Source organism: Manis javanica, chromosome 10 (genome assembly GCF_040802235.1).
Source record: "Manis javanica isolate MJ-LG chromosome 10, MJ_LKY, whole genome shotgun sequence".
NCBI lineage: Eukaryota > Metazoa > Chordata > Mammalia > Pholidota > Manidae > Manis > Manis javanica.
The window spans coordinates 3155995-3183739 of NC_133165.1; the positions used below are offsets into that span (position 1 = coordinate 3155995).

The 27745-nt window shown below is 51.8% G+C and overlaps 1 protein-coding gene across 15 annotated transcripts; it reads left to right on the plus strand.

Moving 5' to 3' along the window:
* NLRC3 (NLR family CARD domain containing 3) lies at window positions 1-27449 on the plus strand. Of its 15 annotated transcripts, none has more exons than XM_073214588.1 (22): window positions 1-119; window positions 225-405; window positions 1233-9935; window positions 10162-10242; window positions 10719-10777; window positions 11015-11216; window positions 11314-13066; window positions 14015-14101; window positions 16130-16213; window positions 16632-16715; window positions 18071-18175; window positions 19450-19533; window positions 20243-20326; window positions 21001-21084; window positions 21603-21686; window positions 22209-22292; window positions 22774-22857; window positions 24743-24826; window positions 25228-25311; window positions 25949-26032; window positions 26407-26490; window positions 26806-27449. In XM_073214588.1, the coding sequence occupies exons 6-22, from the start codon at window positions 11039-11041 to the stop codon at window positions 26894-26896; spliced, it is 3222 nt and encodes a 1073-aa protein (XP_073070689.1). In that variant the 5' UTR covers window positions 1-119; window positions 225-405; window positions 1233-9935; window positions 10162-10242; window positions 10719-10777; window positions 11015-11038; the 3' UTR covers window positions 26897-27449. The 15 variants fall into 15 exon arrangements, 14 of the variants coding, with proteins under 14 accessions (XP_073070689.1, XP_073070696.1, XP_073070687.1 ...); XM_073214595.1 differs by lacking the exon at window positions 1-119 and having other exon boundaries at window positions 126-405; window positions 11460-11597; window positions 11711-13066; XM_073214586.1 differs by lacking the exon at window positions 1-119 and having other exon boundaries at window positions 126-405; window positions 1233-9048; window positions 9727-9935.
* The last annotated feature ends 296 nt before the right edge of the window (window positions 27450-27745 follow it).

The window sequence follows — 27745 nt, forward strand, 5'->3', positions numbered from 1 at the left end:
GGTAACACGGCCAGAGAGCCCGCCCAAGGCAGCCACAGCCCACCGATCTGTCTGTGAGGCTGTCGGATTTTGAAATCAGACAGGAAGGAGGGTTGAGGTGGAGCCCAGCACAGGAAGAGGTGAGAAGCCCCAGCTGCCGTGACACGCAGTGGGCCCAGGGCCCTGCAGGAGCTGGCGGGCCACATTGCCCTGCAGGGTCAGCTCCTCCTGGTCCTTTCACACAGGGCTTCATCCTCGCCCCGGACAGATCCTGAAGGCTTAGGGCCAGCCGGCTGGCCACGCAGATTCTCAGGACACGCCCACTGCTGCCAGCTGCCCCCATCTGCTGGAGCAGGGCTGAGCTCCCGGATGCAGCACCCCCCAGCCCTCCAGTCCTGGCATCCCTGGAGCAACAAGGCCCAGAAGGTAAGTTGAGTCAGGCTGCCTTAGTGCAGGATGGGGGAGGAAGAGGAGACTACTGGCAGGAAGGCCATGACTTCTAGGGCCTGAGCTGCTCTGGGGAGGGGCGGCTGCAGCGACTCCAGTTGTCCCATGGGTGTGGGAGCTGCTGAGCAGGACTACTTCCCAGCATGGAATAAAGGAACATGTACCCAGGACAGCCAGGTGAGCGGAGGGGACAAAGCCCAGCTCCCCAGGTACCAGGGACGGGCTAGGACGAGCAGGAAGCAGCCAGAAAGCTGTGCAGGCCGGCAGGACGGATATGGAGCGCTGAGGCCCAGAGGTCATGTGGGACTCAGCAGAACTGGACTCCAATCGTGACACCTTTTCTGCCCCAGGGGTCTGAGGGCCAAGGGAGGCAGTACACGTGGGGCCCAGCACCCAGTGCCTGCTCCCTGAATGCTGCCCTCGTGATGAGTGAGAGCCCCCAGGGGCCTCCCCAAGCCACAATCTCAGATGGAGAAGGCAGTACATCGAGGGGCACAGTAACCATAGAGGCCTGCTGAGCAGGGCCAGGGGTGGCTGCTGACCATGGGGTCCTCCCCTATGGCCAGGCTTCTGGGCCTGCCGGCTCCTGCCGGCTCCCTCGATGGCGAAGCAGGCTTTTCCTGGCCACCACGGCCTCCTGCGGCCGGTTCCCGGTGGGGACGTGGGGTGGGCGCCCCTCCTCTATCCCAGGGGCACCAGCCCTCCAGCGCCGAGCCTGTCCCCGTGCCCCCCCTGGGGCTCCAGGGCCCAGGGCATTCAGGAGGGCCATGCCCTGGGGTGAAGGCGCCTCTTCCTCCCACCCCTAGGAAAGTTTCTCTGGTCTCAAGAGGTCAGCAGCCATGGTACTGGGGCCACCTCAGCAGCGCTGAGGACTGGATTCTCGGGTCCTGAGGGGCAGAGCAAGAGCAAGGGCAGGAAGTCAGAGGAGAGGAGCGTCCAAGAAGCTGCGGCCTGAGACGCAGAGGTCGGCACTGCAGGGGCCCATGCTGCTACCGAGTGCAGGTGGGCAGGGCAGGGGCTGGCCGCTCGCACACAGGCCCGCAGAACCTGAGGCCCCTGGTGGGGAAGCAGACAAAATGGAGCTTTGGTAGCAGAAATGATGATTAAATCAGGACCCAGGTCTCTCAAGGACATGGCAGAAGCCCAGCTGTCAAGATGAGAGATGGGATCTGAGCGACACCAACACTGGGGAGACAGGCCGCCAGCCGTGCCCAGCCCCACAGAGGGTCACAGGAGTGGGGAAGCCCTGCTCCGGGGAGCTGGCAGCACTGGTATCTGTCTGGCCTTGCCCTGACCTCTGCCGCTCAGACTCTCTGCAGACAGACCCCCCCAAGGTGACCCAAGGCCCACGCACCCTGCCTCCCCTCCTTAGGCTGGGCTTGCAGGGCAACCTGCTGCTCTCCTTGGAGGCTGTCTGCACTGGGCAAGGTCTACCTGACCATCCCTTGTGGCACGTGTGGCCACCCGACCTCACCCCACCCAGAGGTCTGGGCAGTAGGTTCCCCCTTGCAGGGGTGGCCTCTGTGGCCACATGCAAGGCCTGTCCACACAGGTGGCCAGGTAGCCGCCCCATCAGAGGAGACCAATCGTCAGCCTCTCATGCTGGCCCTGGAGGTCATGGGAATGGGTTGGCTCTGGGTCCACTGCTGGGTCTCCTCCTCTGACCCTGTTGGGACAGGGTGTCCAAAGGTGAAGGCCAGGCCAGGGAGGGGTCATATCTGAGTGTGGCCTGAGTAGGGGTACCAGATAAATTATAGAACATCCTATTAATAACTGAATTTCAGATAAACAAGGTTTTTTCCATAAGTAAAAGTATGTTCCAAGTATTATATGGGATATACTTATACTAAAAAACTATTTGCTGTTTACCTGAAATTCAAATTTCTCTGGGTGTCTTGTATCTTAGTTTGGTAAATTGGCAACCCTAGGCCCAAGGACAGCAGGGCAAGAAAGACGGGTGTCCGATCAGGAAGGAGAGCTCGCCCCCACCCGCCTCTCAGGCACGCGCAGGCCCTGCCTCTTCCTCTCTGTTCACTCCTGCCTCCTCTGGCACATTCCCAGCCTCCCTCGGGCCCAGTGGGTCTCTACTCTGGCTGTTCATTAGAATCGCCTGGTAGCTTTAAAGCCCTGCCCCAGACTCTGGGTGGTGGGACTGAGAATCGGCTTTTAAAAAATAGGGTTCCACAGAGTGGCCGTAGGGTCCAGCGGTCCCATTTCAGGGTATAAACACCCGAAGGAACCAAAAGCAGAGATACGAACAGATACCTGTACACCATGTTCACGGCAGCGTTTCTCACAAGAGCCGAGAGGTGGAAACAATCCAAGTGTCCATAAACAGACGAATGAATAAACTGCTCTCTCCATAAAACGCAATAGTGTAGTATTTAGCCTTAAAAAGGAAGGAAAATCCAATACGTTACACACCACGGGTGACCCTAGAAAACATGCTCGGTGAGAGAGGCCAGATGCGAATCGATGAACACTCTATGATCCCACTTATATGAGGTCCCTAGAGCCACCCATTTCACAGAGACAGAAAGTATAATGTGGTTGCCAGGGCTGGGGAGGGCGAAGGGCTGTTGGTATTTAATGAGCATGGGTTCCATTCGGGAGGATGAAAAAGTTCTAGAGATGGACAGTGGGGACAGTGCACAGCATTGTTTAAGTGTACTTAATACCACTGAACTGTCCACTTAAAATGACGACAATGGTAAATTGTACATTACGTATATTCTATCACAATAAAAAATTAAATTAAGAAAGATAGTGCTCCAGACAATGTCCTGCCGGAGTTGAGAAGCACTGAGCCTGGCGCTTCTTCAATGCGGCCCCCACCTCTGCCACCAGCACACCTGCTAAGTGCCCCTGGGCACACCATGACAGGGGGCCATGGCCGCCCGGGCCTCATGCACTAAGAGGCTGCAGTAGCATTGCTTCATTTTGGTTTACGTACATTTGAATTTTTACAAAGCTGCTAGCATTACTTTTAAAAAAAATTGTTCTGTATAACTTGAATTGGTACATACGATTTACAGATATCAAGTGAGAACAATCTATATAGGTATACACTTCTGTGTACACATACAGATTAATAGAAAACTTTCCAGAACCCTAGAAGGCTCCCTCGTGCCCCCATCCAATCAGAAGCACTGTTAAGGATAACTACTATTTTGACTTCTATCGTTTCGGACTGGTTGGGGCTGACTTTAAACTCCCTGTAAATGGAATCACAGAATGTGTTCTCTTTGGTTTAAGACTTCTTTCACTCAACATGTCTGCAAGAGTCAGCCATAGTATGTCAGTGGTTTACTCTTTTTCATTACCAGGTAGGATTATTGTACACACATGCCAAAAAAGAAAATCCTGTTCTGTTGATGGACATTGGTTGTTTCTGCTTTTTCAGACATTATGAATAAAGCCACTATGAACATTCTGGTACTGTTTTGAGGAACATAAACACCCGTTTCTGTTGGGTATACACCTAGAAGGGGAATTACTGAGTTGCAGAAATATGTATATTTAGCCTAATTACTACCAAACATTTCTCCAAAGTGACTTTAATCTGCATTTCTCTGATGACTAATAATATTGTCTTTTGTGATGTATCATTTGTTGGCTCATTTTCTAAGTGGGCTGTTTCTTGATGGTTTCTTTCTTTGTTTAGGACATCGTCTCCTAGTTGGTGGTTTGCTTTTTCCCCCTTGAATGTTGTCTTCTAATGAACAGATAGTCCTAAGTTTAACAAATTCCAATATATCATTTTTTTCATGGTTAGTGCTTTTTATGTTCCATTTAGTCTTTACTTAGCCCAAGTTCATAAAGATACTCTCCTATATTTTTCCTAAAGGATTGAGTGTGTTAGCATTCACATTTAAATCTATGGTCCAGATTGAATTAATTTTCATATATAGTGTAAGGTAGGGGTCAAGGTTCATTTTTTTTCCATATGACTATCCAATCAGCCAGCACAATTTAATGCAAAGGCCATCTTTTCCCCACTGAGGTGGCGTCCTTGTTGTAAATCAGGTGTGACCATACATACGTGGATCTGTTTTTGGACCCTCTATTCTACTGCATTGGTCTATTTGTCTGTCCTTGTGCCAGTCACGGATAGCTCGACACTACGTTTTAATATTGTATAGTGTAAGTCCCCTAGCTTCATTCTTCTTCAAAATTATTTGGGCTATTCCAGAGTCTTTTGTATTTACATATATGTTTTAGAATCACCATGCCAATTTCTACCTTCCCCAAAAAAAGCCTGCTGGGATTTCTGACTAGGCTATCATTCAGCCTACAGATCAATTTAAGAAGAATCAGCTTCTTAATACTACTAAGTCTTTCAATCCGTGAACATAGTAAATCCCTCCTTTAGGTCTTCCTTAATTTCTATTAGTATTGTCTATAATTTTCAGTATAGAGGTCTTACATGCTTTTTGCTATATCTATTCTTATTTTATTGTTAGGTATTTTTTTAAATGGTACTTTAAAATTTTACTTTCAGCTTGATTGTTGCTAGTAAGTAGAAATATAACTGATCTTTTTGTATACTGAACTTGTGTCCAGAAACCTGTCTAAATTCATGTATTGGTTCTAATAGCTCAATTGTAGATTCTTTTGAATTTTTAATGTATATAATCATGTCAACAGTGAAATGACAACTTTATTTTTTCCTTTTCTAATCTTGATAACTTTTATTTATTTCACTTGCCCTATCTGCACTAGCACCTAAGTTATACACACACACATATATATAAACAAATAAAAAACAGAAGAGGTTCTCCCTGGGGAATGGAAGTGAGGTATATACTTTACTTACTTTTGTATTATCTAAATGTGTTTAGTGAGCACCCATTACATTTATAATTCTGTAAGCAATCTATTTAAAGAGGAGAGGAAGAAAGCAATATATGTTTGTTAACAGAATGTAAGCAGTTGATATTCAAAAAATAAGAAACAATTCCTTAATCCCAGTCATAGATTCCTAGATTTTTGATAGTGTCACTAGACAAAAATGATATCCTATACCAAAAAAGAAAAAAAAGGGTATCTGTCATAGTTCTGTTATCTTTTTTCCCCTATAAAAATACACTGTAAAACATTCAGGAAGCTCAACAAACTCCAAGTAAAATTAACTCAAAGACAGCCACACCAAGATACATTATAATCAAACTTTCAAAAGACAAAGAGGGAATCTTGTAATCAGCAAGACAGAGCAAATTGCCACATACAAGGTATCCTCAAGGAGGTTACCAGCAGACTTCTCATCAGAAACTTTGGAGGCCAGAAACAGTAAGCTGATATATTCAAAGGGCTTAAAGAAAAAAACTGTCAACCAAGAGTCTTATACCCAGCAAAACTGTCCTTTAAAAATAAAAGAAATTTAAGACATTTCCAGATAACCAAAAATGGAGGGAATTTGTGACTACTAGACCTGCTCTGCAAGAAATGCTCAAGGGAGTCCTGCAGGGTGAAATGAAATGACACTAGACAGAAGTAACTCAAAGCCATATGGAGAAATAAATATTTCAATAAAGGTATATACATGAACAGTTATAAACATTAGTATTATTGTTAACAGTGCTTTATATCATATAACAATATGATTTAAGAGACTGTTGCATCTAAAGAAAATAACCAAATACTAGTATACAAGCTAGTATGACAGTAACTTCGGTTTGTAACTCCAAATTTGGTTTTCTACATAATTTAGGATACTAATAAATTTAAAAGACTTATTAGTTTATGTTTTAGGGCACATGATGCATAAAGATGCTATGACAACAACTAAACAGAGTGGGGATAGAGCTGAAAAGGAGTAAAGTTTTAGTATGTTATTGAAGTTAATTAATCTGGCATAAATTCATATTAGAATGTTATGATGCTAGGCTGTGAAATGTAATTCCATGATAACCACAAAGAAATCAGTTGTAATATATACACAAAAGGAAGTGAAAAAGGAATTTAAATATTTCATAGAAAAATCAACTAAATACAAAAGAAGATAGTAATGCAGGAAATGAAGGGGGGAAAGCAGTAAGGCATAAAGAAAATAAATAGCACGATGATAGAACTCCTTTCTTATCAGGAATTACTTTAAATGTAACTGGATTAAACTCTCCAATCAAAAGACGAATATTGGTAAGAATGGATAAAAACACAGGATCCAACTATATGGTATCTGCAGGAGACTCACTTGAGATTCAAAGACAAATAGGTTGAAAGTGAGAGGATGGAAGAAGATATTCCTTGAGAATAATAACCAAAAGAGAGCAGTGGTAGCTATATTAATATCAAATAAAATAGACTTGAAATCAAAAAGGGTCACAAAAGACAAAGGAGGATATTGTATATTAGTAAAAGGTTTGAAACAGCAAGCGGATTAATAATTATAAACATTATGCATATAATGACAGACCATCAAAACATATGATGCAAAAATTGACAGAATTGAAGGAAGAAATAGACAGTTCTATGATATCGGTTGGAGATTGCAATACCCCACTCACAATAATAGACAGAACAACAGACAGAGGACATAAGGAAGTAAAAGAATCAACACAATAAGCCAACTAAACCTAACAGACACATACGGCGCACTCTGCCCTACAAGAGAATGCGTGTTCTTCTCGAGTGCGCCCGAGACATTTTCTAAAGTAGATTATATGTTAGGCCACAGATTAAGTCTGAATAGGTTAAAAAATAGCTATCATACCAGGTTATCTCTCCAACCACAACAGGATGGAGTCAGAAATCAGTAACAAAAAGAAAGCTGGAAAACTAAAAATAGTGTAGAAGTTAAACAACATACTTTTAAATAACTAATGTATAAAATAAAAAATCACAATGGAAATCAGAAAATAATTCAATGAGTGAAAGTGAAAACATAGCAAACTTATAGGTCCTGGTGAAAGCAGAGCTAAGGGGGAAATTGATATACATTGTTGCATTGATAAACACATTTAAGAAAAACAAGAAAGATCTCAAGCACACAACCTAACTTTACAACTTAGGAAGTAGAAAAAGAACAAACTAAACCCAAAGCTAGAAGGAAGGAAATAATAAAGATTAGAGATAAACAAAATAGAGAACAGAAACAACAGAGAAATATTAATGATACCAGAAGTTGATTTTTTGAAGCAACAAAATAGGCAAACCTTTAGTTAGATGGACTAAAAAAAAGAGAAGTTTCAAATTACTAACATCAGAAATGAAAATGGAGAAAGAACTTCCAATGCTACAGAAACAAAAAGGATAATAAGAGAACAGTATGAACAAATACAGGCCAACAAATCAGGTAACCTAGTTGAAATGAAAAAATTCCTAGAAACACAAAACCTACCAAAACTAAATTACAAAGAAATAGAAAATTTGAATAGACCTATAACTAGTAAGGAGACTGTACCAGTAATCAAAAATCTCCCCAAAATGAAAATTCCTGGACCTCGTGGCTTCACTGCTGAGTTCTACCAAACATTTAAAGAAATAATACCAGTCCGTCTCAAACTTTTCCAATAAAACTGAAGAGGAAGGAACTGTTTCTAACTCATCCTCTGAGGCCAGAATTACCCTAATACCAAAGCTAAACAAACACACTATAAGAAAAGAAAACTACAGACCAATATCCCTTATGAAAATTGGTATAAAAATCCTCAAGAAAACTCAAGTAGAATTTATTCCTGGAATGTAAGGATGGCTCAACATAGAAAAATGGAGATAATATATCACATCAACAGAATGAAGGGGAAAAAAACACACATGATAATCTTGATGTGTAGGAAAAGAAAAAGCATTTAACAAAATTGAACATTTCATGTTAAAAAAATTCACAAACTGGAAATAGAATATACCTTCACATAATAAAATCCATATATGAAAAGTCCACAGTGAACATAATACTCAATAGTGAAAGACTGAAAACATTTCCTCTAAGGTCAAGAATAAGGCAAGGCTACCTGCTTTCACCGATATTCCATACACTACTGGAAGTCCGAGCCCAGCAATTAGGCAAGAAAAGGCATGCAAACTGGAAAGGAAGACGTAAAATAATTTCTGTTTGCAGATGATATGATCATTTTACATAGGAAACCATAAAGATTCTACAAAATAACTGTTAGAGCTAATAAATGAATTCACCAAAGTAGCAGGATACAAAGGACAAAAATCAGTTACATTTCTGTAGAATGAACAATCTCAAAAAGAAATCACAACAAATCTATTCACAATAGCATCAGCAAGAATAAAATGGGAATTAATTTAACCAAGGAGCCAAAAGACTCGTACAATGGAAAATGCCGTTTTCTCCTTTTCCACCATCATCCCCCATCCCCACCACACTCACAGGGTGAGGACTTTGTCTAACTGGTCCACCTTCACACCCCCGTGCCTGGGACACACAGTGGGCCCTCAGTAAATACCTGCCAGTTGGATGAGTGAATGCAGATACATCGTGGGAGTACCTCAGTGTTGCTAAAAAGTCATTTGCTTGCTTAGCAGACGTGCCCAACTTTTTTTTTTTGATGTGTAAACATACTACAAGAGGCAGCAGATGCTACAGCCCAAGTGGAGTCAGAGGCACTTTGGTTTCTGGGCCAACTCAGCTGCTTCCCAGGGCTGCATCCCGGGGTAAGTCGTTAATGTCTGTGATCCTCTCGCTCTCACATAAGGTAGAGAAATAAATAGTAGTAAGGAGAGCTGTTAGAAGAAGAAAATGCAATGATGGAAGTACAGTGCTCAGCAGAATGTCTGCAACCAGTGAGCATTATTTAATGTCATTTGAGTTGCAACAGGAAATGAGGGATTGAAGGAATCTTTTCCAAGAGGCGAGAACTAACCTTCTAGAAACCTGTCGCAAACATCAGGCCCGATGTTTCAAGCTGGGGCCGCTCCTGGTAGTCAGGAGTAAGACAAGGATGCGTGCCATTCATCATCACTTGGGGGAGGCAGTGCGTCTGGCCAAAGTAAAAAAACATTGTTCAAAATAAGAATTATAAGTTTAGAAAAGAGGTGAAATTGTCCATATTGCAATAATTAAAAGGCCTGGAAGAATTAACAAATGATGAAAGCTAATGTATTTAATACGTTGATGAGATGAGATAAAATATACAAAATTGCCTTCTTTCATACCAACAAAATACACACAACAACACTATTTAAAAATGCTTAGACACAAGAAATTGGCCAGATCTGGGTGACGGAAAAATAGTTTTATGGAAGGAGCTAAAGGAAGACCTCAGTGATGCCCACATTAACCTAGACTGCAACCAAAATCCCATCTGGTTTTCCCTTGGCTTTGACCTTTAGAAGGAAGAGGAGCATGGTGAGAAGGATCTGAAGACGGGTGCTAAGAAGGGTCTCGCCCTGGCCTGTTTCTACCGTTCCCAGGTGACTGCAGCTGCGCTGGCCACCACCCACCTGGAATCCCCTGCACTTGTTAACTCTCCAACATCACCATGACCACAAGGGCTGAAAAATACTATTTGACTTTTTGCTAGGAAAAAAGCCTCTTCCAGGTAAAAAGGTTTGTCCTGAGTTACACTGCCTGAGAAGCCCAATGTGGGTCCAAGGTTGGGGAGTGTGCTGGATCCCTGGGGCTGAGCCACTGAACCCCTCCTACATGAATGACACGGACACCCAGAGACCCACAGGAATGGATGGGTTGGAGGCATCTCAATGAGCTGAAGCTGTTGGAGCAGTAGGCGTGACCTCTGCCCAGCCGTGCCCTGCTTTCTCTCCTAGACCCGTGGACAAGGGATGGCCGACCCCTGCCCCCTGGTATCCTGGGGCCCTGCTGGAGGCGCTGCCGTTGTGCCGCTGCAGGTGGGGAGGGGAGGGGCGAGAGGGTGGACTCAGGGTCCTCAAGTGTCCACCTCAGCCGAGGGAGGGGCAAGCGGGGGCGGCCAGCCTTGACAATGGGACCCAAGTCCCCAGCGAGAAAAAGGAATGTGAGCAGGTGGGTGGGGCTTGGCTTAGGCTCTCGGCACCTCCACGTCCCTGTCCCCAGGCGAACGCAGTGCTGCCTGGGGTCAGGAGCCTCTGGCCCTGTATATTCTGAGTTTGGACAAATGCATAACGATGGGATCCCACCGCCTTAGTATCACACGGAGCAGTGGATACTGCCCTGAAATCTCCTGTGCCCTGCCAACTCTCCCCTCCCTGCTGGCCCCCCAGTTCTGCCTTTCCCATAAGCCACAGGGTTGGAATCCTAACAGCCTGCAGCCTTTCCAGACTGGGTGCTTCTTTCATTCTCCACTTGCTGTGAGTGGACCTGCTCATAACATCACCTCTATTTCCAGGTCACAAATGAGGACACTATGGCACGAGGAGCCCAGGGGGCCTGCCCAGCAGAACTCAGGTCTGAGCCTGGGGCCCTGGTTCCCACCCAACAGCCCCCGGCATCTGAGCAAGGCTCCCGGAATCGGGAACTAAGCTCACCACCCAGAAAAAGACTGCCTTTCCAACCCCTCCTGGAGGCTACCTGCAGTCTGGGGAAGGAGAAAGGGTGGGTCCTGGGGTCCCAGCCCACTCCTGGCGGCTCACCCACCTGTTCCCAGGCTGCTGAGGGGGACATGGTTGGGCGCTTTCATCACAGCTCCTGACGCCAATCCCAGACTCCATGAGGAAGCAGGAGGTGTGGACGGGTGGGGAGGCTGGCCAGGGCCACGGCACTGGCTCCCCAGCAGAGCAGGTGAAAGCCCTTGTGGACCTGCTGGCCGGGAAGGGAGGTCAGGGCCCCCAGGCCCTGCAAACACCCAACAGGACATCAGAATCCCCACTGGGGACCCAGAACAAAGGTAGGCAGATGGAGGGGTATCCCTGGGCCCTCTCTGCTCTCCTCTTCCCTGCCCACCCTCCACCATGTCAGCACTCCCCTCTGGCCTCTGTCTGCAGACTCGAGGATACAGAGGCACCGTGAAGCTCTACTGAGCAGGGCAGGGGGCAGCCCGGAGCTGGGCAGTCCCTCGCCCAGGCTGACTAGCCTCCTACTGGCGGAGGGCCTGACGGACTTGCAGCTGAAGGAACATGACTTCACGCAGGTGGAGGCCACGCGTGGGGACCCGCACCCTGCGAGGACCATCTCCCTGGACCAGCTCTTCCTGCCTCTGTCTCGGGTGTCTATCCCACCCCGAATCTCTATCACCATCGGGGTGGCCGGCATGGGCAAGACCACCCTGGTGAGGAACTTCATCCACCTCTGGGCCCAGGGGCAGGTTGGCAAGGACTTTTCGCTGGTGCTGCCTCTGACCTTCCGGGACCTCAACACCTATGAGAAGTTGTCTGCCGACAGGCTCGTCCACTCTGTCTTCCCACACGTCAGTGGGGAGTCCGGCCTGGAGGCGGCAGCCCTAAGCAAAAGCCTCCTGATCCTGGACGGCCTAGACGAGTGTAAGACGCCCCTGGACTTCTCCAGCACTGCGGCCTGCACGGACCCCAAGAAGGAGATCCCGGTGGACCACCTGATCACCAACATCATCCGCGGCAACCTCTGCCCGGAGGTTTCTGTCTGGGTCACCTCCCGCCCCAGTGTGGCTGGCCAGATCCCAGGGGGCCTGGTGGACCGGATGACAGAGATCCGGGGATTCAACGAGGAGGAGATCAAGGTGTGTTTGGAGCAGATGTTCCCCGAAGACCAGACTCTCTCGGGCTGGGCCCTGAGCCAGATGCGGGCAGACAGGGCCCTGTACCTGATGTGCACCGTCCCAGCCTTCTGCCAGCTTGCGGGGTTGGCACTGGGCCACGTGGGCCGCCACGGGCTGGGGCCCCAGGATGCAGAGCTGTGGCCTCCAAGGACCCTGTGTGAGCTCTACTCTTGGTATTTCAGGGCGGCTCTCGGTGGGGAGGGGCAGGAGAAGGGCAGGACAAGCCCTCGCATCCAGCAGGTGGCCCAGGGCAGCCGCAAGATGGTGGGGACGTTGGGCCGACTGGCCTTCCACGGGCTGATCAGGAAGAAGTACGTGTTCTACGAGCCGGACCTGAAGGCGTTCGGTGTGGGCCTCCCTCTGCTGCAGGGCGCCCTGTGCGGCTGCTTCCTGCAGCGGGAGGACACCCCGGCCTCCTCGGCAGCCTACTGCTTCACCCACCTGTCCCTGCAGGAGTTCGCGGCAGCCGCATACTACTACGGTGCGGCCAAGAGGGCCGTCTTCGACCTCTTCATGGAGGGGGGCGTGTCCTGGCCCCGGCTTGGCTTCCTCACGCATTTCAGGAGTGCGGCCCAGAGGGCCATGCAGACTGAGGACGGGCGGCTGGACGTGTTCCTGCGCTTCCTCTCAGGCCTCTTGTCGCCGAGGGTCAACGCCCTGCTGGCTGGCTCCCTGCTGGCCCAGGGAGAGCACTGGGGCTACCGGGCCCAGGTGGCCGAGCTCCTGCAGGGCTGTCTGCAGCCCGACGTGGCAGTCTGCGCCCGGGCGGTCAACGTCCTGCACTGCCTGCACGAGCTTCAGCACACGGAGCTGGCCCGCAGCGTGGAGGAGGCCATGGCAAGCGGCGACCTGGCCAGGATGACTGCCCCAGCACATCGCGCGGCTCTGGCCTACCTCCTGCAGGTGTCGGACGCCTGCACCCAGGAGGCCAACCTGTCCCTGTTCCTCAGCAAGAGCGTCTTCCAGAGCCTGCTGCCCCAGCTGCTCTACTGCCGGAGCCTGCGGTGGGTGCCCATGGGGTGTGCAGGGGGAGCCAAGGAGAGCTGGGGGCCCTGGAAAGTTCCTCCCCTCCAGCCTCCACCATGCCCGCTTTATCAGTGTCCTGGGGTGGCCGTAACCAAGGACCGCAATCTGTGAGGCTTAAAACAGCAGAGACCTATTCCCTCTCAGTTCTGGAGGCCAGAGTCGAAAATCAGGGCTATGCTCCCTCTGAAACCCACGGGGGAGACTCCTACCCGCCCTTCCAGCCTGGGGGTTTGCCGCAGTCCTCGGCCTGGGGACACAGCCTTCCAGGCTCTGCCTCTGTCCGGCGGCCGCAGCCTCGGGTCTGTCTTGGCACAGCACCCTCTTTTCTCGTAAGGCTGCCAGTTATATTGGAGTACAGGCCCACCTCACCCCAGGGTGACTTCAGCTTAACTAATTATATCTGCAACAACCCTATTTCCAAATAAAGTCTGATTCCTGAGGCTCTGGGGGTTAGAACACCAATATATCATTTTGGGGGTCACAATTCAACCCATAACACCCTGTGAGCCATCCCAGTGCTGATGGCAGCCACGCCCACTGCTCCGCCCCCAGCCCACCCTCCATCCACTGCTCCGGACCTTAGCAGGGGCTGGAGGCTTCAGGGCCAGGGCCATTCAGGATCGGAGAGCACATCCCACATCGTCAGAAGTAGGAGGGCCAGCATCCATGTCCCACGGTGTGCAGGGCTGCAGGGGAGACCCAGGGTTGGAGCCCCAGGGCTCACATCACGGAGCCTCCCCGTTCACATTGGCAGGAAAACACTGGCACAGTGGGTGCCCTGGCATGGCTCACTGGCTCTGGAGGAGGGTCAGGGAAAGGCCCCCAGCCCGTGGTCTCTGCTGCCCCATGCCAGCCCTTCACTGGGGTCCACCCCACCTGTCTGTGGGTGACGGGACTATCTCACCATTGCTCTCCCTCCTGGCCAGGCTGGACGGCAACCAGTTCCAGGACCCCGGGATGGAGCTGCTGGGCAGCATGCTGAGTGGGAAGGACTGTCGCGTTCAGAGGATCAGGTAACGCTGGCCCAGGGGACCTGCCGGGGATGCCCACCTGTCCTGTGCAGTCCGGGCTCCTTTCCTATCCTCCTCGCCACTCAGCTGGCCAGTGGTGCCTTCACGGAGAGGCATCTGTGAAGTGTGCGGCTCAGGATGCAGGCTGCTCATTGCCATCCACTGCAGAAAGTTCCTTAGGCTCAGGTACCTCACCTGCAAGGAGAGGGAAAGGAAATGGTGAGGGTCACCAGCACTCTGGTGATGGGGAAGCACTTCTCTAAGCACTCGGTGGTCTGGTGTGGTGCCAGCCCAGTTCTAAGCTTCTCTCGGCTTGCCCTCAAATAGTACAAATTTAAACATTTTTAAATTTTAGTTTAGAAATGTAATTTTTAAAAATTAATGTAAAACATTAAAAATTTAAACGTTTCATCTTTAATGTTGTGGTTAGATGAAATTTATATGCTGGCTGCAGAATAGATCTATGTGCTTATGAAATCTCTCCTCTGGTGACCCTTCCAAAGCCGAGTAACACCCTGGCCTGTAGTTGTAATGACCTGAGGCCATCGGGGAATTAGGAAGAGGGGGCCGGGAACATGACCCGAAGAGCCCAGGTCTGAAATGACCTTTATAAAAATGACCTAAATGTAATCCCTTTGAAAGGAACATGACAGTGACAACTTCTCATTATTATGTTTTCCTTCCTGGGAGCCTTCAACAAAACAGTCAACTTTCAGTGTTTTGCTTCAAGGAGTCTAGATAGTGCTCATTTTTTTGAAAAAACAAAAATGTCTTCTATGGCCACATGCTCTTCTCTGCCTTTCCACAGCTGGGCCTTAGTGCCGCACCCCTGTTGGAGATGTCCAAGGCATCCCTCAGAAAACACACGCGGCTCATGAAATAGGACTTATTAAATATTATAGCAGTCCTAGGTGGTGGGAGGGGACAGCTCTCTGGATAGAACTTGAGAACATTTATATGAAAGGTGGTCTGGATGAATGGTTTTCATGTTTTGTGCAACAGAGCCATTTTTTAAAGTGACATGTCAGGCAGAACCCCCATAGGACAGACAGACCAAAGGGAGCCACTGGCAATGAAAGAAAAGGGGGTGGGGTCCCAGAACCAGATACTTTCGGCCTCCTGAAGCTTTTCTTAGGAACCTTAGAGGACCTCAAAACACAACTTGAGAAGCCCTGGGGATCCTGGTTGTAGCTCATGGAGATGCCATGCACTTTTAATTGCCTAAGAAACTAAAAACTTCATCAGCTACTGTTCTTGACGCTGGATCCAGGAAGCAACAGTGACTCGATTTCACCCTCACACTCCCGGGCCGCCCTTTCAAGGTGGACACAGATGTACATTCCTTTACTCGAAAGTTAGTTCTGTATTAACTGTTTTTTTCTTTTTTGTTTCTTGCATTAGTTTCTCTACTGGGGCCAGTGGTGTGCTGGAGCTATCAGTTCAGCCACCAGTTAGTTCATGAGAGCTGACTGTCAAATGTTCAAGAATTTTTGAAAGTTAGGAGTGATGAAATTGTCCTTTTTTTTTCTTTGTTGTTTCTTGCATTAGAAAAGGGCTGGGGCCAGTGGTGTGCTGGAGCTATGAGTTTGGCCACCAGTTCATGAGAGCTGATTGTCAAATGTTTAAGAATTTTTGAGAGTTGGGAGTGATGAAATTGGCCCTGCTGGGAGGATGTACACTGTGGAAATTGGCCAGTGCCGTAAATCGGGATACGTTACTTTGTTTTTCTCCGGGAGGGCCAGTTTTCCAGCACGCTGGCTGGGATCCACGTGGTAGAGTTCTGTAACCGCCTGTCCTCTTTGCTGAGTTGTTGCTGTAGAAGCTGTTGTGCTGGGGACATGCTGCCACAGAAGGGTCTGTCCGCCCACTCTGGTCCCCTCACCTGCTCAGAGGCTGTCCCAGGCCTGGCTGCCTGCTCCAGGGTGCCCCACGTCTCCGAGTGTCCAAGTGGGGACGCCTAAGGGTTTGGTGTTGAGGAAGAGGCGAGATTTACAGCCTACAGTAACCACCCCCCTCCCTCTCTTCGGGCAGCTTGGCTGAGAACAAGATCGGTAATAAAGGCGCCAAAGCCCTGGCCAGATCCCTCCTGGTCAACACAAGTCTGACGGCTCTGGAGTAAGCGCAACACCAAAGGCCAACCTTTCACCACTGGGACAGGGAGAGCTTGTGAGGTGTCCTGGGAGGCCCCCTAGGCCACACTCTCCCGGGTGGGTTGGGAGGACAGCTGAGCCGACAGTCACAGCTCCTCCTCGGCTGGTGGGGTGCCCTCTTGGGGCATCGGCCCAGACCTGGCGGTGGCGCCCCTCCTCTATACTGGGCCTGAGCCCCCCAGTCCAGCATATCTGCTTTCTTCTCCATATCACATGGGGCCATCTTGGGGACCTTCTTCCTTGTCCCCTTAAATAATCTCTCTGCCCCAGTTTCACCAAACATGAAGTCCTAAACCCCAGTAAGTTCTTCCCAAGGACAGACATAAAGGTCAGTTTAACTTCTGTGGCTCCCGCCGCCCTGAGAACTGGATTCCCTCCGCTAGCCTCCGCAGTAACTCCATTGGACCCCAAGGGGCCAAGGCACTGGCAGATGCTCTGAAGAGGAACCGCACTCTGGCCTCTCTGAGGTATGTGTCTGTCACCTATTCCCTGTCCCGCTGTCCCAGGAGAGGGCCCAGAAAACCCTTGCTGAGATGCCAACCATGGAGAGTGGTAGGTGTGAGAGGCCAGACCCCATCCCAGGGGGCACCTTGGGACCTTGCATCCTAAGCAGGTGTCCACACCCCAGCTCTCCCCGGCCATTGTACTTGTGTTCACCACCTGAGCAGGGGACAGAGGAGAAAGGGCTGGAGGAAAGATAAAATAATCTGCTAATCTGTGAGGGATGCCTCTTGTCCCCCATTGAGTGGGAAATCCCCAAGGCCATGGGGTCAGAATGGCCCCTAGAAGGGTTTTCCAGGATACTGAAAAGTCCATCTTCCAGAAAGTTCCTTTGGTTCGGTGTGACTGGCTGTGCTCCTTTTAGGGGCCTGTGGTTGTATCCGTCCTCAGTTGAGTGTGTATCATTATTTTGTTTTGTTTTTTCATTTATTTTCATTGAGATAAAATTCACTATTTTAAAGTGTACAGTTCAATGGCACTTGTCTTCACAGTGGCGCAGCATCACTTCTGTCTGGCTTTAAAATATTCTCAGCACTCTGTAAGAGTCCCTGAATCCATCAGCGGTTACTCCCCATCCTCCCCTCCCCTCCAGTCCGCTTCCTGTCTCCTTGCTTACCTACCCTGGAGATTTCATATGAACAGAGTCACACAATAAGATCTTTGGTGTCTGGCTTCTTTCACAGAGCAGAATTTTTTCAAGGTTCATCCATGTTGTAGCAGGTGTCAGTGCTCCATTCATTTTAGTGGCCAAATAATATTCCACTGCATGGATAGACTACAATTTGTTTATCTATTCCTCGGCTGATACACGCTTGGGTAGTTTCCACCTTTTGGCTGTGTGCCTAATGCTGCTGTACATATTCGTGTACAAATATCTGAGTACCTGTTTTCAATTCTGGGTGGACACCTTGGAGTGGAATTTGCTGGGTCCTACAGCAACTCTATGTTTAACCTTTTGAGGCGCCACCAGACTGTTTCCCACAGCACCTGCACCATTTTACATTCCTCCGTCTGGCAGCAGATGAGGGTTCTAATTTCTTCACATCCCTGTCAACATCTGTGTGCTGTGGCTTTTAGCAGGAATTAGGAATATTGATAACCTAGCTGCTGTTATCCAGATACCAGGAACACCTTCTTCCCAGTCAGCAGGCAAATGCTTAGAGACCCAGAGGGAAACCGGGAGCCAGAGCCACTCTAGGAGGGGCCGTGCGCCCCAGCCAGGGCACCTGGCAGGCAGTGAGGCTGACGTGCTGGTCAGACCCCTCCTCTCCATGGTCAGCTGCTGCCTCCTTGGGCCTTGGTGACACTGCAGGGGGTTCAGGCCCCCTCCTTGTCCCCACAGCCTCCAGAGCAACACAATCAGAGATGATGGTACCAGGTCTGTGGCTGAGGCCTTGGCCGCGAACCGGACCCTCTCCGCGCTGCAGTGAGTAGGCATGCCGGTGGCAGGCCCTCCCCTCTTCTCTCCTCTCCTCCTCCAAGGACCTCTCAGCCTGTTTTCTGCAGAGAAGGTAGAGGCGACATGGTCCCAAGGCTTTCTGCCCCATCTGGATAGCCCCTGGGAATCTCGATGTCCACTGCTTTTCCAGAGAACAATGTTGGGGAAATAATTAAAAATAAAGCCTTCTGCCAACCTAGAAAATCCTCCCTACAGATGTACACAACAACAAAACCATGTTATTATGTAAGCATTCAACTAAACTACACTGCACATCACAGGCAATCCACCAATGAGATGGCTCAGGCAGAATCTCCCCGTTTCCTAGAGCTGAGCAGATATAACTGACATGTTTTCAAGATAAATGACAACTTGTCCTCAAGTAGAAGGACTGGACAACACCATTTGTCACATGCAGTTTATCATAAATTCACCTGGTAGTTGGGGTGGCCATTGGTGTTTGTTAATTGACTTTACCCGTGTGGAAAATAAAACTTCTCCTATCTGTATGACAGGCAGGCACCTACAACTTGTAGCCAGAGCTATCTTTCTCAATGTGTACGCTTTCAAAGAGATGGCTCCAAGGCCCTTGCAAAGGATATCTGCAGACTATAAACCTGGTGAGAGGTTTATGTAGCTTTTAAGAAGATTTACATACTTATCAAGGGGACAGAGAATGGATTTATGATCACAGGTTTTCCAAGGAAATGCTCTAAGGAAAGAGGACCGGGGAAAATTCCCTTTTGTTAGGCTGTATCTAGCCTCACACAGCAGAGGCCCTGCCTTGCCTGTCCTAGGGTAAGCACGGGGTTCTCCTATAACACCCCCTCCTCCAGATTCAGCATAAGGGGGAAACCTCAATGGAGGGTCTGCCTAGGAAGGACTGTAGGGTTGGAAGACAGACTGCTGGTTGGTCTAGATGGAGGTAGGCAGTTGAGTGTTGAAAGGGGTGATTGGCTGAAGGGCCAGAGGGATTGTACGTGGAAGTCCTTTCTTAGGAGGTTGCTGGATATTATCAGTGTCCACTGGTCACTGCTTTCCAGCTTCTGAAAAAAGAGGGCCCAACTTTCCTTGCCTCTTACTCTCCATATAAAAATGTCAGCCTATTGGCATTACTTTGGCTACAATCCACAGACGTTTCCCAGAGATCTCTCCCCACCATGCTGTGATAAATGGAGAGGCTTCTCACCTTGAACCAGGCTGTCCTTTGAACGCAATGGCTGAGGCCAATTTTGCTGAAAGACCCCTCTCCTCCCCCACAGCCTGCAGAAGAACACCATCGGGCCCCGGGGAGCCCAGTGCATGGCGGACGCGCTAAAGCAGAACAGAAGTCTGAAGGAGCTCATGTGAGAAATGCAGGAGGGTGACGTGTGTTCTCAGTGACCGGCACAATCCCCAGCCCACCATATTTGTGAGCATGGGGATTGATGGATAGAAGGGTAGATGAGTGGGTGGATGGATGGAAGGATGGATGGATGGATGGATGGATGGATGGACGGACGGACGGACGGACGGACAGACGGACAGATGGACGGGCGGATGAGTGGATGGACGAATGGTGGGAGGGTGGGTGGGTGGATGGATGGATGGATGGGTCGATGGACGGACGGACAGACGGACGGATGGATGGATGGGTGGTTGGATGAGTGGATGGGTCTGTGGATGGATGGATGGAAGTGTGGGTACAAGATAGCTGGCTTTGGACTCCAAAGCCCTGGGTCAGGAGAATGGGGACCCAGATTCGCAGGATCGGGACTGTCTCAGGCTCACACTTACTGCCTTCCCAGCAATTCTTGGCCAATTTCCCATAAACTATCATAAAACCTCACACTAAAGGGTTGGCCCTGCTCCCCTGCCCAGGAGTCAAGGACTTCATTACCTCCATCTCTTATAGACATCAGGTGGTCGTTTGTAGAGGCTCCTGGCCAACCAGCATCAGGCAAAACAAACTGCCGCCTGGGAACCCTTGAAACAACAGAGGCAGCCCTCTGACCCTAGGCCCCGACCTCCTGGGCTGCTCCAGGTGCCAGCTCACCCATGTCTGGTCTCTCACAGGTTCTCCAGTAACAGCATTGGTGATGGAGGTGCCCAGGCCCTGGCTGAAGCCCTGAAGGTGAACCAGGGCCTGGAGAGCCTGGAGTGAGTCAGCCTGGCCACCCTCCAGGGGTGGCTGTGGGCAGAGGGTGACTCCCCTGGGTTACCCATCCAGAAGGTGGTAGGTCCTGGGGAAGGGCTGTCAGGGCCACCACGCTGCCAGAATCCAACCGACCACTAACTCTGGGCATACTGGGATCTCAGTGGGTCTCCCTCCATGCCCACACCACTTTTCCCACCCTGCCCACCAGCTCCATTTCCCTGGACAGTGTGGGCTGATGTCAGTTCTGGAGTTTTCAGAGTGACAGCAAGCGCTGCCCTTGGGAAGCAGGCACAGGAGGCTGGAGGGAGGGAGAGGGGACAGCCGTGGCCTTGGTGGGGGTCGGGGAGCTTAGCACCGCTCTCTCACCAGCTGTGCCACTCTCTCAGGGACTGCAGATACCACACACTCCCCTCAGAGGCTGTTTGGAGCCACCCAAATCAAGGCAGAGTCTAAACTTTGGGGCTGGTTACGCTTAGACCCACCTGCCTTGACATAAGTAGGGTCTAGAATGTGGGGAATGGGAGAGAAAAGGATGATGAGCAGAGCAGTGTGGGCAGGCCCCTGCTCCCGGGGCCTCCCAGCTCCTGCTGAGCCCAGCACCTGCAGTCCCAGGCTGGACCAGTGGCTCCCTCCGTGTCCTGGGACCGCCATGCCAAGTGCCCCGTCCTGTCTGCAGCCTGCAGAGCAATTCCATCAGTGATGCGGGAGTGGCAGCGCTGATGGGGGCCCTCTGCGCCAACCGGACCCTCCTTAGCCTCAAGTAAGTCCCGGCTTCCCTTGCCAGCCAGGGTTCCCCTTTAGCCAGGGGGCCCCATAAGGACTTCGGGGCTTGGAAGGAAAGGCCGGTGCTGGGAAGCCACACCTACACTGAGCACCTGCTATGGGGAAGGCCTGCGGCCCAGGCAGCTTGGTTCTGGAGCCTGGCTTCCTGTGCTCCTGCTCTTTGGAGGGAAGGGCAGCTGTGCCCTCAGCGGGTACTTCTGCTGCCCCCTTGCTCCCCACACGCCCTTCAGGCCCCCAGGCCCGCCCTCACCCCTCTGCAGTCCTGTCTTCTCATCCCCTGCCCTGGGGCCGGCCACTGGTGGCAGACCAGGGGAGAGCTTGGCCGGCTATCGGTCGGGGCGGGGCTTGCTGGAAGCTCCTCAAACCTCAGCCCAGTCACTCCGGAGGCTTAGTAAGTCCCACCTCAAGTTTCTTGGGCTCGAAAGCTCAAATGCCTAGGCTTGTCCCCCAGAGGCAATGTCTGCCTGCTGGGCTCAGGGCCTTCTCTTTCCTCAGCCTGCGAGAAAACTCCATCAGCCCCGAGGGAGCCCAGGACCTGGCTCGAGGTCTCTGCACCAACAACGTCCTGCGGAACCTGGAGTACGTGGCGGGGGCTGTGCCCCAGAGGCTCTGTTATGCCAGGGCCTCGTCCACCCGAGCACGGGCTGATGGGCTAGACCTGAATCCCCAAGCCACTTTGCAAGGCTGGAGCGGGCCCTGGCAGGGGAAGGGCAGCCAGCACACTGGGAGTCAGGGGTCAACCCCAACACAAGTCCACAAGTCTGACCACTCTCGGCGAAGCACATGAGGATGAGGTTGTAGGGCTGCCCCGGGAGGCGACATGGTAGGGGCCAGGCCATGGGGGCCACGCCCTCCCAGTGCAGGGATCAGGAGGGCGCCCCTGGCAGCTCTGCTACCTCCAGGCAGGTGGCCTGTCCAGGGACCTCACTGAGCTGAGCCCTGCCCCCCTCTGTGGGGCTGTCAGGATTCCGTACAGTAGTCCAAGCACCTGCCTGGCATAATGCAGTCCTTGGGAAGGGGGGGCAATCTGGGATGTTGGGTGAGCAGGGGCGGGGGCTCCATGGCCAGCTCCTACTTATTCGCCGACTCCCCTCCTCCCAGCCTGACAGCCAACCTCCTCCACGACCAGGGTGCCCAGGCCATCGCGGCAGCAGTGAGGGAAAACCGCACCCTCACATCCCTTCAGTGAGTCCACGGCACCCCCCCCAGCCCGTCCCCTCTGCAGAGCTGCAGGGCCACGTGCAAACCAGCTGACGCAGGAGACCACATCTGGCTCCAGACCTCCCCACACGCAGGCTCCAGAGCCTCCCATCAGCTGCACCCTGCCCCCACACTCCACCTCCTGGGCTGATCCGCAGAGAGGCCAAAGGTGGAGGGTGGGCACCCACGGCTGCGCCTCTGAGTGTCACACGCTTCGTGCAGAAGCTGTCTCGAGTCTATCCGAGCCTGTCCCTGTGCCCACCCCTAAGCAGAGACTGCTCATGGAGCCCTCGGAGCCTAAGCCTGAGGAGGGCTGCAGGGGTCTGCCCATCAGCTGCTAGGCCCCCTTCCTGCAGGGACTCCACCCCAGCCATCAAACTCCTGGGAGAAGCCCCTCTTCCTGGAGCCCCCAGAGGCTACTGGGCTCTGCCCAGGGCCACATGGTCACGTCTGCCTATCTGCCCAGCCTGCAGTGGAACTTCATCCAGGCGGGGGCTGCCGAGGCCCTGGGACAAGCCCTGCAGCACAACAGGAGCCTTACCAGCCTTGAGTAAGTGGGGCTTCCGCAGGGGGGGCAGGCGGGCAGGGGAATCTGAAGCCTCGGTGCCCACCAGGCGCCGGGCTAGTGTGGGTGGCCCTCAGCACACTGCCGCCTCTGTCCTAAGGCCTGAAGGCAATTTTCCTTCCCTATCAGTTTTTTTAAATTTAACAGCTTTATTGACATATAATCCACATCACAAAATCCACCCATATAAAGTTTCAAATATATTCAGTTTGTGACCATCACCCAAATCAATTTTAGAACATTTCTATTACACCAAAAAGAAACCCCAGACCCGAGCAGTCACTCCCCCAGCGCCCAGCAGCGCCCACCTGCTGTCCCTGTGCGTACCTGTCCTGCACACTCCATATGAATGGCATCCTGTGCTAGGCGCTCAGCACTCACCTGTGACTGATGTCGTTCATTAGTTTTCAAGGCTCATCCCTGTTGTGGCATTTACCAGACTTCAGTCCTTTCTATGGCCGAGTCATGTTCTGCTGCATGGATGGACCACGTTTTATGTATCCCTTCATCTGTTGATGGACATTTGAGCCATTTCCACTTTTTGGCTGTTGTGAATGCTGCTTCATTCCCGCAGGCGGATGCCTGGGGGGGAAAGTGTTAGCCAGGGGGAAACTCTCTATTTGACCCTCTGAGCCTCGTCTGCTTTTGCCCCTGACCGCTGCTTCCCCCTCAGCATCCAGCATATCCCCCACCGGCCGGCTCTCCTGGCTGGCCCTGAAACTGTGTTCCTCAGGGCCCCTCCCCTCCTCCTCCCTTGAGTGACACACGTCTCTTCTCTGGAAGCTCTCCTCCTCTCCCAGGCTCCAGCCACCTTCAGTGCGGCCCGACACTTAAATCCCAGACCTCTCGAGCTCCAGAACCACGTAACCTCGGCCCACTCGGCACCACGCCTGGGCCTGCCCCAAGTGTCTCACAGGCACTTCAAACCACCCAAGTTATCTCCCCCCACCAGTCACTTCTTGGCTTCCTGGCCCATAAATGGAACTAGCCAACCACGCAGGCTAGAAACATTGCCTCCACTCACTTCCCACTCACAGTTCGCCTCCCAGGGTCCCACCCATTTCCCTCTGCCCCGTGGCCACTGTCCAGGCACTGGCATCCCTCACCTTTGTCACTGTCCGGCCTCCACTTCCAGCCAGGCTCTCAGCTGCTGCTCAGAGAGCTCTCCAAGACATGCACCTGTCCCCATCCTGGGTGGGAGGCTGGATGGCTGCCCGTGCCTGCAGTGAAGTCCAGTCCTCAACGTGGCTTCTCAGGCCCCCCAAAGGCCTCCTAGCACCTCCTCAGCCTCATCCGCCATGCCGGCGACTCGACTCCGTTTCTCTGGGTCCTTAGATGTGCCAGGCCCTTCCCCCACTGTCATCCTTGGGGTTTGGTTTAGACCTACTTCTGGGCAGCCTTTGTGACCACACAGGGGTGGGAGGCCACTCGGGTCCTCCGTGCAGCCTGCACTTGGCCCATGGGGACAGCCATTCAATCACATCTCCCGACCTGAGACAGAACCGGGGCTGCTAGTGCACAACCCAGACTCAACTGTAAAAACCCTCACACACGCCGCTCCCTTAAACCCGCCAAAGCCCCCTTGGACTAAACTCAGTCACTTGCTGCTCTGGCGCTGCTGCTTTCTCCGGTGTGGAGGGGAGGAAGGGACACTGACCGGCAAGAACAGCCGGAGGGAGGGCTCCAGGCTGATTTTCTGGTTGGCCATCTACCCCCAGCCCCTACTCAGGGTCTCTGCGGGTCCCTTTTGTTTGCCTCTGATGGTTCACTCACACAGACCTCAGGCTTGCTGCATATTAATCAGGTTTGGGGTAATTAACCCCAAGATGACCCCGGGCATAGTCTGTATTCAGGACCACGCTGTATTCAGTTTGCAGGAGAACGCCATTGGGGATGAAGGAGCTTCGGCGGTGGCCAGCGCGCTGAAGGCAAACACGGCCCTCACGGCCCTCTAGTAAGTCCTGACGCGTCTGGCCCAGGAGGCTGGCTCCTGCTCACACAAGAGGTCATTTGTTTCCCAGTCAAAGGAGGTGTGTTTGATTTTTGTAGTATTAGAATAAAACACCAAACATCCAGAAAGAGAGAATTAGGCACTCGGGAGTGCTCGCCCTGCCCCCAGGACACCACCTCTATTTCCTGTGCAGCAGCCAGGCTTCCGCCCTAGCATCGCACAGCGTGAGCAGCTGTGACACGTTCTCTGGGCAAATCATGGGCCAACACCAGGGCTCTCAGCACGCCCAGCCCTGAGGCAAAGGGTGATAAAGAGGAAGCACGGCTGCGGGCGGAAGCTGGGTCTGCGGCAGGCGGCAGGGCCAGGAGCCCCGTCCCGTCCATGCTGACGGCATCTCCCCTTAGTCTTCAGGTGGCCTCCATTGGTGCCCCGGGGGCCCAGGCGCTGGGGGAGGCCCTGGCTGTGAACAGAACCTTGGAGATTCTCGAGTAAGTATTCCACCTCCGGGCAGTCTCTTGCCCAAAGAAACCAAGCTGGTGATTCAAAATAAATGATATGGAAGGAAAAAAATTGTAAATTTACATACAGATCATTTAAAAATGTTCATTCAGATCAAGCATGCCCCAGCCTCCCATTCCCACTTCACACTTCTTCCCTGGGCATCGTTAGGGACCCCCTCCTGAAGTACCTGCTCTCCTTGGGACCGCCTGGAGTTGGCCTTGCCCTGGATGCACATGTCCCGAGGCCCTGTTTAGGGGCCCTGGCCACTGAGCCCCAGTCTGAGAAGATGCAAATACCCCAGGCCATTGGGCATGCCCATGTCACCCCAGCCCTGCAGTTCTAGGGACCACTGGACAGACTGCTGCCTGTTTCAGCCTGGCTCTCGCGTCTTAGTGGGGAAGATGAGGGCTCTCACAAACCACCTGGGCTGGGCCAGCCTTGCCCCTTTGCACGGGCCCCGGTCCCCAGGGCCCAGCTCCTGCCCAGGAAGGAGGAAGGCGCAACCTCACCCCTGCTGCCGCAGAGTCCACGCTGCTCCGCCCAGCAGCCCATGTTTATGTGAAGAGGCTCCGTCTTCACCCCTCGGCTGTCACTGTGCCTTAAGTGTCCTGCCTTTCCCAACAGCTTAAGGGGAAACTCCATTGGGGTCGCCGGAGCCAAGGCCCTCGCCAACGCTCTGAAGGTCAACGCGAGTCTCCGGAGACTCAAGTGAGTGGCTGTAGACACCCACCTGTGCCCAGAGCCGCCCCCATGGGATGAGACGCTCCCGATGTCCTTTGTAGCTGCTTCCGTCTGAATATAAGCAGTTCAGACTGCCCTGGTCACTGTGGTCCACAGTGCAGGTGGTCTGCTCCTTCTGCGTATGTCAGAGGAAGTTCCCATCTGCATTTTGGCCTTACATGCACCACGGCACCTGGATGGGACAGCCTGGCTACCAGTGGCCATGTCTCGGGGTGAAACGCCACCCCCTGTGGCTGTGGCGTCTGGACACATCAGCCCCGGGAGAAGGCAGAGCTGCTGCCCGGGGCTCATCTTTCTGTCCTGAAAGGCTCACTGTGGTGTCTCCGTCTTTACCTGCCTAGTCTTCAAGAGAATTCCCTGGGGATGGACGGCGTGATATGCGTTGCCACCGCCCTGTCTGGAAACCACGGGCTCCAGTACATCAAGTGAGTGCACTTGGCAGCCTCTGCCCCTTCCTGCGTTCTGGTTCACCTTTCAAATGGCTCCCAGGTCAGGCCCTGCCTCTGCTCAATTCTTGGAGCCAGCTGACTCCGAGGCCCCACAGCAGCTCTGTAGGTAAATTCGGTGTAAGAGCGAGACACTCTGTGCCTTGTCCATGGGAGGGATCCCGGAAGCACAAAGGTTTCGCCTGGAGTTCTGCATTGCGTGTAGTGATGATCTGTTCTCTCCTGGAGAACCTCAGGCCTCTAGCCCTTCGGCCAATTAATTCCTCAAGCCCTGTCCTAATCCTTCCTTTCTAGTCTCCAGGGCAATCACATTGGCGAATCTGGTGTCAGGATGATCTCAGAGGCCATCAAGACAAACGCTCCCTCGTGCAGTGTTGAAATGTGAGCAAAAAACAAGTTCCTCGTGGACCAGACAGGAGGATGAACAAAGATGCAGCTGGAAGCTTTTGGGGAAAAAAAGACCATTTCCCAGTGTCCTTCCTGTGGTCTGGGAATGATGCCATCCCACACGAGAGCAGGTCTCCTGTAAGGAGGCAGGCAAGGTTCTGCCAAAGCGGGTCAGGAGCACCTCTCCTGGTCCAGGGTCAGTCCAGGCAGGAGCGAGATGAATACTCTGCCTCAACACAGAGGAGGGAGGGTCTTCTGCTGAGGGACTCGGGGACATGGGCCCCAAAGCTCAGCAAGCAAAAGGCCAGTCTGAGCTTATTTATACCCTGAGGTGCATGTAAGGCCAAAGGCAGATGTGAAGTGACTTCCTCTGACATAGGCAGCATGAGCAGTCCATCTAGTCCTCCGCCTCTGAAATGAGTTGCCATCTTCAAGCCCAATAAGAGTATCAATTTGGCATCAGTGACAGAGGGCGCTTCTCTTTTCTCAAGATCATCCATATGATCCTTAGAGACATATGGAAAAATTATGGCATTTTTTTTTGAAGAGAAATCAAGGCTTTATTTATAGGACTCGGGAAAAAGGGTCAAAAAAGTCCTCCAGGGCTTATGCCATCTTTTACCTACTACAAAATCTCTCAAAGGCATGGGCTATGTCCGGCATGTGATGTCTGGAGCCCAGCATGCTGGCTATTGATGGCTCATCAAATGTTGATGCCTTAACAATGTTATTCTATGCTGAGCTTCCCAAACCACCACTGTGGCTAGAGCTTCCCTAGAAGGCACGCAAGCTGGGCTTCCGCGTGGCATAAATCCCCTCAGATGTCTGTCTGTGTTGTGAGAAAAAA